Source organism: Triturus cristatus, chromosome 9, assembly GCF_964204655.1.
Source record: "Triturus cristatus chromosome 9, aTriCri1.1, whole genome shotgun sequence".
In the NCBI taxonomy this organism is placed as follows: Eukaryota; Metazoa; Chordata; class Amphibia; order Caudata; family Salamandridae; genus Triturus; species Triturus cristatus.
Window position 1 is genome coordinate 741,526,470 of NC_140592.1, and position 12,858 is coordinate 741,539,327.

General features: G+C 41.9%; 1 protein-coding gene across 5 annotated transcripts in view; it reads left to right on the forward strand.

Annotated features, from left to right (window-relative positions):
• Window positions 1-12,858, forward strand: part of LOC146798697 (nuclear RNA export factor 1-like) — an 801,269-nt gene that overhangs the window by 376,589 nt on the left and 411,822 nt on the right. For all 5 annotated transcript variants that reach the window (XM_085626008.1, XM_085626009.1, XM_085626012.1 and 2 more), the window contains exons 9-14: window positions 3,887-3,994; window positions 4,106-4,215; window positions 7,594-7,630; window positions 7,802-7,870; window positions 10,847-10,902; window positions 11,646-11,750. In XM_085626008.1, coding sequence (XP_085482134.1) covers window positions 3,887-3,994; window positions 4,106-4,215; window positions 7,594-7,630; window positions 7,802-7,870; window positions 10,847-10,902; window positions 11,646-11,750 — 485 coding nt within the window. The remainder of the gene's footprint in view (window positions 1-3,886; window positions 3,995-4,105; window positions 4,216-7,593; window positions 7,631-7,801; window positions 7,871-10,846; window positions 10,903-11,645; window positions 11,751-12,858) is intronic.

Sequence of the window (12,858 nt, forward strand, 5' to 3'; positions counted from 1 at the left end):
GCTTTGCACTAGTCATTTGGAAGAGGATCATACGTCACAATATTTATCTCCTAGCAGAACACCTTCCAGGAGTAAACAACCAAATCGCAGACCTTCTCAGCAGGCAAAGACAACAGATTCACAAATGGGAACTTCACCCTCAAGTTCTCCTTCCATTCTTTCAGATGTTGAGATTTCCACAGATAGAACTGTTTGCCACACACGAAAACGCAAAATGCCCAAACTTCGCCTCCAGGTATCCACACCCATCATCCAAAGGCAATGCACTATGGATGAATTGGTCCGGGATATTTGCCTATGCTTTTCCACCTCTCCCACTCATTCCACTAGTGGTTCAGAAGCTCAGGCAAACATCCCTCACACTAATCCTAGTAGCTTCCCCATGGGGCCGTCAACCTTGGTTCACTACCCTGTTGGAGCTCTCAGTAGTTCCTTACCAAAAACTACATCTCACACCCAGTCTCCTCACACAGAGCCATGGAGACATACACCCAGATCCCAAAGAACTCAACCTAGCGACCTGGCTCCTGAAGTCAGAGTTTGGTTATCTGACCCTTCCACCAGACTGTATAAAGATCATTAAAGAGGCCAGAAGGCCTACTACAAGGGCTTGCTACGCAGGTAAATGGAAGCGGTTTGTTATATACTGCAATAGCAACCATATCAACCCGTTAGATGCTTCCATTCAACATATAATTTGTTATTTACTACACTTGCAGCAGTCTGGGTTGGCTTACGCATCCATGCGCTTACATCTTGCAATAGCTGCATTCTTCAAAATAGAAAGCCTCTGTCACTTTTCAGAGTACCTGTTATCAAGGCTTTTATGGAAGGACTAAAAAAAGTAATTCCCCCAAGACTTCCACGTGCTCCAGCGTGGAATCTTAACATTGTCCTTACCAGACTAATGGGTCCACCCTTCGAGCCATTGTATAAATGTGAACTGCAATTTCTCACTTGGAAAGTTGCTTTCCTCATTGCTATCACATCACTGAGGAGAGTGGGTGAGCTTCGGGCACTAACCATAGAAGAACCATTTTTCCAACTCCACAAAGACAAAGTGGTTCTTCGCACTAACCCCAAATTCCTACCTAAAGTAGTATCTGCTTTTCACATTAATCAATCGGTTGAGTTGCCGGTGTTCTTTCCTCAACCAGAGTCAGGGGCAGAATGGGCTCTACACACTGTTGTTAGAAGAGCCTTATTGTATTGCGTAGAAAGGACAAAACCTTTTTGAAAAACTAAACAACTATTTGGGGCTTTTGCTCCACCACACAAATACAATCCTATTTCTAAATCTGGTATTGCTCGGTGGATTGTTAAATGTATCCAAGCATGCTATGCAAAAGCAAAGAGGACTTAACCAATACCCCCTAGAGCGCATACCACCCACAAACTAGGGGCTTCTATGGCTTTCTTAGGTAACATCCCCATAGCTGTCATCTGCAAAGCTGCAACATGGCCTACAGTGCACACATACCCAAAGCACTATTGACAGCAAGCTAATGTAGGCCAGGCAGTACTTGGAACACTCTTTCAGACAACTGCAACAGCTACAGGTTAACCACCGCTTTGGGAGAATATTGCTGTAGATTCTATGCAAAGTATGTTATCTACAGCTCACAAGCCTCAAACGGAAAATGTTACTTGCCCAGTAGGCATCTAGTCTTGGCATGTAGAGCTGTAGATTCACATGCATCCACCCGCCTCCGCAGGTACCTGTACCTGTTGCAATTTCATACATATATACATACGCATGGACATCTCTATTCTACTCTTACTAACTCCATTCTCACCGTCTGCGGGAAAACAATCTTACAACGGAGTCGATGCCCATGCTCACTATCACCGAAAGGAGGAGTCACCTTACCTTGTGACTCGAAAGTCTTCTTCGAAGAAAAACAACTTGCAAACATTCAGACCCATCACTAGATGGCAGGAGTATGCAAAGCATGTGAATCTACAGCTCTACATGCCAAGAACAAATGCTTCCTGGGTAAGTAACATTTTCCTTGCTCCCATAGGATAACATTGACTGTTTTTCTATGAAAAGGTTTTCAAGTGTGGAGTTGGAAAATCTATAAAATCTATAAAAGTCTATACAACTGTGTACAAATAACCAAAACGCATTTACTTACCTGTTTACAGGAAATGTCCCAGTGCAGTATCCAGGTATCCTACACTGTGTAAGAAAAGTAATCTGCAAAGTAATAGACATGACCTGCTATTGAAAAGTCATAAAGTATATGTACAATATTTCAAGGTATTGCATTTTCCGTAATTCTTCTGTAACCAACCCAAAGTATATATACAACTGCAATTCAAACTGTATTGTAAAAGTATAAATCACTTACATGTGCCAGGCTTGCTTGGTTCTAAGAAATAAATATAACTAAATAATATTTTTTCATACAAACATTGGTCTGAGTTCAGTCTTTGAGTTTGTAACATCATTTGCTGACTGAGTGTGTACAACAAATGCTTAACACTACCCTCTGATAAAGCCTTACTGCTTGCTCACACTACTACAAATAGAGAGTAAGGTGCTATCTACTTTTACTTCTGCCTACCTTTGGGGTTCCACTGGACTCTGTGCACACTATACCTCATTTTGGTATAGTATTTACAGAGCTAGCTTCCTACAATATGCTTCGAACGGATTATGTTACTTACCTAGTAAGCATCTGTTCTTGGCATGTAGAGCTGTAGATTCACATGCGCCAACCCGCCTCCCCGGACACCTATAGTTGTTGCAGTTCTTACGATTTACATTCATAAGCATGGACCTCTATATTCTACACTCAATTATTCTATCCTCACCCTCTTGCGGGAAAACAATCTAACAATGGTGTTGATGCCCATGCGCACTATCACCAAAAGGAGGAGTCACCTTACCTCGTGACTGGAAAGACTTCATCGAAGAAAAACAACTTGCAAACATCTGGACGCAGTACTAGATGGCAGGAGTATGCAAAGCATGTGAATCTACAGCTCTACATGCCAAGAACAGATGCTTACTGGGTAAGTAACATAATCCTTATGTACAGACTGCATAGACCATTGGAGGCGAATGACAAAGAGCAGGCTTCCTGCAAGGAGTGCAGGTGAAAAAGCATGTACCCCTGCACTATATTTGTTGTTGATACCTCCATTCACGTCCTAGTTCAATAAGAAGAGCAGTAGCCACCCTTCTTGTTGCATGCCTCACTTTTGATGTAGCTCATTTCAACTGAACCAGGCTATTTTGTGACCGTATTGTTTAAAGGAGTAACTCTTCTCTTCAGCTTGCAGTGTGAGTCCACTTACGGAATAAACATTGGTCATGCACCCTCCCCCCCCCCCCCCCCCCCTCACCACCACCATAAAAAACGAACCGTGCAGGGTGGCAAAGGTTTATTTAGATTGACTTGCCCAAGAAGCAGTAGTATGTAGTTTTTATACAAGCAGTTTACCTGTCAACATGCAGTTGTGTTTTTTTTTCTGAAACTTGGTCCACTGTATCTTTCTTCTATTTCTTAAATGTACATATCCAGCAGAGGCACTGGCCCCTTAGTCCACCTGTCTCTATTTCCCTAGACACATTTACTATTTCTACTTTTCATCCGTATGTGGTCACCCCTAGGTTAAACACAGTGTGCTAGTTCGTGGGATTGTTGTAGTTCATATTGTGTGAAGGTGTTGTTTTTTTTTTTTTTTAAATACGTCCTGGGGTGCATATGTGTCTAATCCTCAGTCTGTTGCACCATGTGCAAAGGTCTCATGAGCAACGGGTTTACTGTATGTCTCTAAATGGCTCATAAGCGGCCAATTCATGTGATATTGCTGTCCATGTGGGCTTCAGTAGAAGGACCTGAAGTTAATCTTTCTCTATCATTTGGTCTCACAGCTGCTTGCGCTTGATCTGAGCAATAACAAGTTACATAGTTTGGAAGTCTTGAAAGAGCTTCCGCAGAAGGCTCCTCTCCTGAAACACATTAATCTGTCTGGCAACATGGTAAGTGCTACATGCATCCTTTGGCCCCTGGCTCCATTCTTCTGGTTCACTAGTGTTGACCTTGGCTTTTCCTGGATCTTCTAATCCACCTCCTTTGCTTGTTCTCTTTAGTTGATGTCTGAGCGAGAGCTGGATCATTTGAAAGGCACGAAACTGCAAGAATTGTGGTTGGAGCGGAACCCCCTGTGCGACACATTCCTAGACAGGTCCACATACATCAGGTCAGTCTGCGACACCGTGAACTACAGCAGTATCAGCAGAGAGTCAGACAAGCTCCAGGCTGGCAAACTACTAGTGTTTGAAAGGTCTCCACAAAAGGTCATGTGGGAGTTGTGCATCACCTATCTTCATCTGTTTTGTGGTTATAGTGTGACCGAATGTCTCTCCGGAAGGAGCAGTGTTTCTAGCCCAGGAGATCTGTGCGGGTTGACTTCTGAGGGGAGGTGAACGGTGGGCGTTTTCCTGCCCCGATTGATTAGGATACCTGTAAATGGGAATGCCTGAAATGAGTTTCATTCCTTAAAATGTATTGTTTTTTGTTGTTGTTTTTTTAAAAGAGGAATCTCAGATGTAGTCTCTATTTGCTTTGTATCATCAGCTAATAGATGAGTATGCTGTTCAGAATTATATGTTTAGTATTCATGGCATCTGTCTGGGAGTCTCCAGTAAAGTCTGAATCGTGAAATTTGTATCGATGGCCCATAACTAGGTAGCCTTTATTAGTCTGTTTTCCTAGTAGTGAGTGTGTTGTCCTAGAAATGCCTGGGATTGTTTGAATTTCTTGTCCTTCGGTCTGCCGCTCAGGGCTCTTAATGCCTGGGGTGGCCTAAAACACATTGTTTTGTATCCAGGACCTGCAAAAGTTCACAATGGTCTATTTATCTGCTTTGTGTTTATGGTCCCTATCTTTGGATACTCTAGATGATGTGAATTCCTGGCTTTGTTTCGTGGCTACATGCTTGAGAATACCCAGGGTGATATGAACTCCCTATTAACTTTAAAAGCCAAACACAGAATTGTCTGAATTTAGTTTTGTATCCCCTGGCCATGTTTGTGATGGCTTTAACTTCGTTTTTTATTTCCACTATTCACGTCCCATGTATGGGGTTGTCTTAGTATCTACTCTTACATTCATGGTCCTTGCCTAGGGTGGTCTGTTTTCCAGTTAGGTTTTTGGGACCTATATCTGTGTATTCCATTGCAGGTATGAATTCCTGGATTTATATGTCCGTTATACTTGGGATGGTCAGAACTCCTAGTATTTTTTTTTCTTCTTTTTTTCCTATTTTTCCAATCCTTGTGCAGAATGCCTTGGTTATTATGAATTCTTCTATTTTTGTCTTTTGGAAGGACTTTAAGACTCTTCCACATAAATGGAAGTAATTGCCTGTACACTTCACGTGCACAGTACTGGAAAGGGAAGGGCATCTTAAAGGCAGAGTAGGGCAATTTTGTTCACACGCTCCTGTGCTGTGAAAGAGAGAATTCTATTCCTGACTTCAACTTTCCCCTGTGCTCCAAGAATTCAGTTTGTGGGCAATTGAACTTTGCTTCTCTTTCCTGCAATCAATCAACATGTCGTCTGTCACTCCACATCGTTTTCCTGTGTTTTCCATTGTCTGATTTCTCCATCATACCACCCCCTCAGCCTTACTCTCTAGATGATTGATTTTTCCCTGAAAGTCCAGCTGGGTTTGCCAGTGGTTGAATACTGTAATTTGGTACTAACACTGAAAGTGTAGGCTGTCTGCTTCATGCCTTTGAAGTAGCACGTTGATTAACCAAATAACTGATCGCTAATGGCACAAACCCTTTTCAACATAAGACTGTCAGGTTGTTGTATTGGTTCTCATCAATTTGTACAAGAGTAATCCATTAGCAGCCTCCGTGTCCTGCATTATGAGGTGGTATATACTCCCAAGTGTCTACTTACAAGAATGGAAATGGAGCCGTTCGTCTTAGGCTTACTTGCGTCTCTTGTTCCCTTCTCCCTTTTCATTGTTTCTCTTTTTCATGGTACCCAAATACTTCTGGCTAAACCAAATCATTTGATCTTTCTACTCCTGCTGTGCAGACTACAGACTTTTTTGGGTTGGAGAGTTGTGGTTGCAGCACTGATGTGTCAGAGCTTGAGTGAATGTTGAAGTCTGATGTTATCCTACTCAACCAGCCCTGACTAGTTTTTCTGCTGTGGCTGAGCTCTCTCCCCACTAGTTGGGTATTTTTCTATGTATTTCTTTTTTCCCGCTGTTTGAATGAGACAGATCTTGTGTCCAGGTTATCTCGTTGAGCGCTGTGGGTGAGTATGCTACAGGTAAGTATGAAAGGTGGAGGACCGCCTTATTCCAGTGCCCTGTTGTACTGCTCATCTTTTCTTAATGGGTGCCACAAACCAGAGGATACTGTGCCAGCACGTGTAGAATTCCTGCGCAGTTCTATCTAGGCCCATCCTTTCTCCATGATTCATCCCTTCACCACTATTTTTTTTTTTTTGTGCCTATCCAAATGCTTCTGTGGGGCTCAGACAAACTGATGGCTTGCACTTGGCGGAATCACCCCTTAATTATTCTCTCATATCATTAAAGCTTACCTTTTAGGGAAATAATTCTTCATCTCCTATATACCACAAGCTAAAACCAATAGCACTTTTGTCCCATTTGAGAGATTGCCTGCTCTCTTTATGGATTTTCCTAGAGTAGGGTGAAAATGTGTTTCCACCACCTCCTTTGCACCCTCTCTTGTACTTGAGCATTCAGAGGGCTCCTAATCTACCCATTTCCTTCCTCCTCATACTGTGGAGTCTCTATAGGGTGCCATTAGTGCTTCAGTTTTCAAAGAGGCAGCGTGCAGTGCTCGGTACTGGGAAGATAGTGAAATACAATAGAGCATAAGTTAACCACTGCTGCCCAGCTGATTGGTCAGAGTAGCCTCTTCGTGCTCCTAACCCAGTGCTGTAAATTAACTTGTTTGTACTTCTCACCACAGTACTTCTATTTTCTTTTTTCTGGTTTGGAGAGCCTGCCTTCAACCGATGTTCATACCACTAAACATAGGAGGTGCTAGAAGATTGCTGTGGCCTCTTGAGTGAAAGTCATGGAATTCCCAAATAAATCTACGCTACACTTTTTCTACTAAAATGTTAGCTATTAAATACAGCAAGGGTTATGACCTTTTGCCTTGCTGTTGGGCTTTGTATGATTCTTTATCATAAGAGGTCCCTTCAGGACATAAAAAATGTTCTGTGAATTCATAGCCTCTGTGCTCCCAGTAACCCCTCACTATGTTCCCTTTTTCAATTTCGTGCTAACTGGTTGATTTTCCTACCCACACAAATACACATGTATCCTGTGCAATTAGATGTGTGTAGGGCATAGGCTATGTTGATCCTTTCAGGACATTTCACAGCAGCATATTCTCCACAAGTATTCACCCTACCCATTGATCCTCTTTGCCATATTACATGTTGCTGAGGGAAGAGGGGCGAGGTAGACTCTTTAGGCTGTGCTTGCGGCAATCTCTTCCTGACCCGATTTGAAAACTCACTTTTATCTCTCGTCTTTTTTTTATTTATTTACTTATCTTGATGCGGTGTACGGCAGTGCAATCCGGAAACGCTTTTCGAAGCTGTTGCGTCTGGTAAGAGATTTTTTCTTCTAAACTATGAGCTTTGTAGTCACAGCTCTGACAGGTGTGCTTCCAGTGGGATTGTTTGATTTCTAACCATGTATTTTTCACCACAGTCTTATATTCCTTCTTCACATGCACTCTATACCTTGCTCTTTATTTCCTACTTTCATTTTTCCTCAGGATGGCCATGATCTAACCCCTCGCATTTCCTTTGATGTAGAAACTCCCACGACGCTCCCACCTTCGAAGGTGAGTAAGATATAATGCCACTGGTGAGCAAGGGTATATGTCTGCACTGTACCGCATGAAATTTATTTAAATTATTGAATGGTATCTTTTAACTAATTCATCATTTTCTGCTGGAAAATCATAGTTGGCTTTGTTTTAGCTGTCCGAGGGCAGATCTCAACATTTTTAACCTGTTCTGTTTTTGTACATTAGGATGAGATGTAATTTTGTGAAGACTTGATGAAACAGGTGGACTCTGAAAGGACTTGTGCATCATTTTAGGTTTTTAAGTCCTGTTGCAAAGTAATGTAGAAATTACTGTAGGCCTCTTAAGGTCTTTTTAGCTTTTTCTATAATTGATTACTTTTTCTTCTCTTGCCACCATGTTTTTCTTCCAGCTTATTTTTTACTGCTGTAGCTTTTCTTTACCTCAACTTTATTGTAATTTTGTTTTTGATATCCTTTCTCCAACTGTTCTTTTTCTATTTTACCTTTTATTTTCTAAAGGCAAGGCATTGGGTTATCTGACACCTAGGTCAGCATATTGATTCCAGGACATGCAACTCATTTTCTGAAGCGAATAGTTGTACAATAGTGTCTCAGGAACTCAGGATCAAACCTCCACATTTTTAGGTCTCGCCCTGCTATCGCGTAAGCGATCGCAAGGCGAGACTATTGTAAGGGGGTTTTAAAAGTGCTCCCAAAAAGCGGATTGCATGGCTAGCACGCGCACAATCACGCGCATCGTGCCGCCATGCAATCCGTTTGGCATCGCACTTCAAAGGGTCCGCTCCCTCGCCTGGAATGCGCTCCCCCACCCCCGCCAAGCGCGCGCGCCGCGCTCCGCCGGGCTTGTCTTAATTAACTTCACATTATTCAGCGTGGCGCCCATTTCCTAAGCGCCGTGCTTTCAACTTTAAAGCTCCATCTCCCCGTAGGCTGCCCTCCCTCCCACCACCAAACACAAGCTGCCTATGGAACTCTCCTCCCACCCCTGCTGCCAGGTTAAGGAGTTCATCGGTCGCCCGGTGTAGACTCTTCCGCTATGTTTTGCTTGCAGCTTGGACGCTGCATTTCTCCGTAGGGTGCCCTCCCACCACTTCGCACCTCCCTCCCACCTCCCCCGCTGCTGGGTTAAGGAGACTGCCCCTTCATCATCAGCCGGGCTCAGCCTCTCCCGGGATCACCTCTTGCTGCAAGAGCCATGGTGATCAGCTGCTGAGCTTGCCTCAGACCAGCACACAACACCAGAAAGTTGTTGCCTGCAGGTACTCCGATGGAGTTAAGTATTGGAATAACCCCATGCGCTTTGTTTGTTTCTTTTTTTCTTTCTTTATTGTTTTTGTTTGGTAATCGCTGAAATTATTATTATTTTTTTTCGATCCCTGAAGTTTCACTAAAGAGTCTTTGGGCCGAGTTTTCTTTAACAAAAGCAAACAAAAAAGTGGTTTCATCCTACCCCTACCAGCCCTTTAAAAACAATCCGCATTTACATTTTAGATATTGGCATTTGCTTATTGCACGCAACGTTGCGTCCATTCAAAGTAGGTTACGCTGCTTTTTACAGTATTTCATACAACCAGGGGCCTGCCACCAACCATGTCATACTGAATATTTGTTCACTGAAAACTAATTGCATTCACCGTCTGCGCCTGCTGAGAGCCAGAATCGTTTCTTCAAACAGTACAGTTCTCATTGTCTGTTCTGTCAGTATCATTTAATTAATCACAAACGGAAATGTATTTGAGAGACCACTCCTTCATTTAATGCAGGCCCAAGCACTGCAGAATAGGTATTGTCAAACTTATTCCTCTCTGATTTAGTAATTCGTTATTACCTATTATAAGCCCACCATCTGGCTTGTGTCTGACCTTTACGCGATTGTTCTTTTATAAAAGCTCATTAAGCACCAGATTGTGGTATGTTTCTGTTTGAAGGTCTTAAAAAAAAATTAAAAAAAATATTCTGAATGATCATGATTATTCACAATATAGCAAAACACATCTAACATTGTATCAGAAAGCTGCTTCCTTAGGTTAAGTATTAGCAGCATAACAAAGTCAATCAGACATTTTATTATATCTAGTTTCCTAATTAAAACATCTCAAAGTCCAGTTTCAGTTTAGGCAGTTTGAAAATGATTGAAATATTTAACTGAAAAAAGTCACGCATTTACAACAAAGCCCAACCATGTAAAATGTAATTGGAATTGTTAGCAGTCTTTTTATTTGTGCGGTATAACGTCTTTTGATATGCATGTTTAATGTTGTCACTTCAGTTCTCTTGGGTGGTTTCATACACGGTACATAAAGCGGTTGTAGATTGCCATGCTTCAGAGCCTCCCCTAGTGATCTCTTTGAGACTGATTTATATGGGCAGACCCATGGGTGGGTACATACTGTAGGATGACTTGTAAAATTCTGTTTTTCTAGCGATTGCTGTTTATAAAACGAGTCACATTTGAAAGAGCTCTGGTCAGCTAAGCGAATGCATGTTACATTGGCAGTATCCAGAAGGCATCTGGACTTATTTCATTTTTAACGCGGCTGTGTATTAATCGTAATGCAGCAAATCCTGATAGGGTTGGTTGTTTCGAGAATGTGCACATATAAGGTATTTGAGTTTTTTAGACAGCTATTGGCATTGTAAATAACAAAGCCTTTTATTTGTGTTTTAAAAACCTGAAAGCTTGCACCCCTTGCAGGTTTTCAAAACACATATATAAAAGGCAGTGTCATTTCCAATGCCAATATCTCAAACTCTCGCAAATGCGAGACCTATTGCATTGCAAATGCTTGTTTTATTTTGCAGCCTTAGACCCCCCACCCCCTTCCCCAACCCCACCCTTTCGCATCTTCATTGAGTCTTTTTAGCAAAATGCCTTCTCGAGCCTCCTCCATCAGGAATATTCTAAGGATGAAAATGTACAAACCTGCCCATTTGGAAACTCTTGTTAGAGGCAAATAACTTTTTGTTTCTTCTGTATCTTATTTGCAGGGAAGTTACTTTGGATCCGATGCCATTAAAGTTCTAGTGCTGCGGTTCCTGCATCAGTAAGTGCATCCCTGATTGTGACATAATGTGATTAGAGCTTGTGGTGAGGGTAGAGTGATGGTTGTGAGATGGCATTTCACAAGTCCTGTAGCACCCTTATGTGCTCTTAAAATCGGTCCTAAATCCATCGAAGTCAATGTGTCTATGTAGGAGATCACTTATGTTGAGTGTAGCACTGTTGTTTGTTTATTCATTTATGAATTCTTACAAGCATCCTCAACCCAATTTACATACAGCTAAGTAAAAAATAATTACAACTTACACAGATCTTGAAAAAGAAAATGTATAAAACCTAATCGATAAATGTTATAATCCAAGAGATTGAGTATCATCAGGCGTTGGTTGAAAGAGAAATCAGGAGAGGAGGAAGGGGCTTAAGTGATAAATAGTTGGAAGGAGAATGGATCAAGAGGGTAAGGTGTAACAAGATCATAAGCAGTAACTGAGAAGTGCTGTTGAAAGCCATGAAAGGCCAGGATAAGTAAAGAGAAAAGAGATTGTTGTGTCTGTAGAGGTTTGTGGAGAAATAGGAGGGTAAAACAGCTTGTGGTGAAAGAGTCCAGTGGGACGTAATAGTTGAGAATAAAGGGATGGGGAAAATGTGTTAATGATGGGAAGAGGTAAATGGCATTATATTAGATATAGGTCAGACAGTAATTGTTACTTCTGCAAGATATCCGTGTGTGAGAGAAGCTTTTATGCATCTTGGAGATTAATTTTGTCCGTGCTGTATTCCTTGCAGATATTACTCCGTCTATGACTCGGGTGATCGTCAAGCTCTGTTGGACACCTACCATGACGGTGCTTGCTGTTCAATCAGTACCCCATTCTTTAACCAGAGAACGAGGTGAATAACTTTGCAAATTGCATGTCTGGTTTGTTGTCTCTGATTCATCATAACTGTTTCCAAAGCAGAATAGTTGTTTGCACTAATGGTTATGTTTTGGGCAGTGAGCGTTAATGATGAATTTGTAATTATTATCTAAGGGTATTCTATAACGTAGGAAGATATAGTTGTGCTTTTTTCTCAGGACGCATTGCAAATTCAGGACATTTTTCAGTGGGGTGACAACATAAAATGTGAATTTAATAATGTCCTGAAAGACAGGAGACTGGATTGAACGTACCTGATGTCGACTAGTAGGTTTCAGTTTTGTTGCTGCTCTTATGAATGATTTTGAACTTGAGAGGTTTGATTGTTGTTTACAAGTGACGAGGGTCCTTACTGCTGAGGTGAGCGAGTCCACCTGAGTTGTTAAGTTGGCTAGTTCTGCATCTTAGGATACTCAATGAATGTCCTAAACATAGAATATTCTTGTGCATTTGCGGGGATCCTGGAACACACTTCTTCAAGTATTTAAAGTCCGCCTTTAGATCGAGGTAACCAATTCAATGTCCATAAAATTGGTGTTACTGTCATCAAAAAAAAGATGACAGGCCTGCTTTTTACTGAACTTTTCTGTGCCTTAAAATGACATCTAATTGAAGAATGTAACTACATTGCAGCATCTGACATGTGGTCATTTGGGTTTAATTCTAAAAAGCCTTTTAGGCACATCAGAGAGAGAGAAAAAAAGAAAAAAAGCCACCTGCCGGGTCAAGATTTCAAGGACTGCAAGGAAGCAATGCACTATTACTTTAAGAAGCCAGCAGCTCCCCTTCCTGGCATATACTTACTTGTAGTATTCTCATGTTATGCTGTAATGTTCCCTTTCCCCTTGTTCCTAGCTGCTCAGCCAGTGTGAGTGTTCTGTGTAGATTGTTGGTGTGATTGACGAGTGGAATGCTTGGGTGACTGGTGTGAGTGTTGTCAGTTGGAAGATGGGCTGAGCAGCTAGCAGGCGGCTCCTGGTGGGGCTTGCTGTAAATACTTCCTAAAGACTTAATAAACTACATGAAACTCAACTTGGCTACGTCTACTATGTCTCCTGAACACGTGGGGCCAGCCCACTACA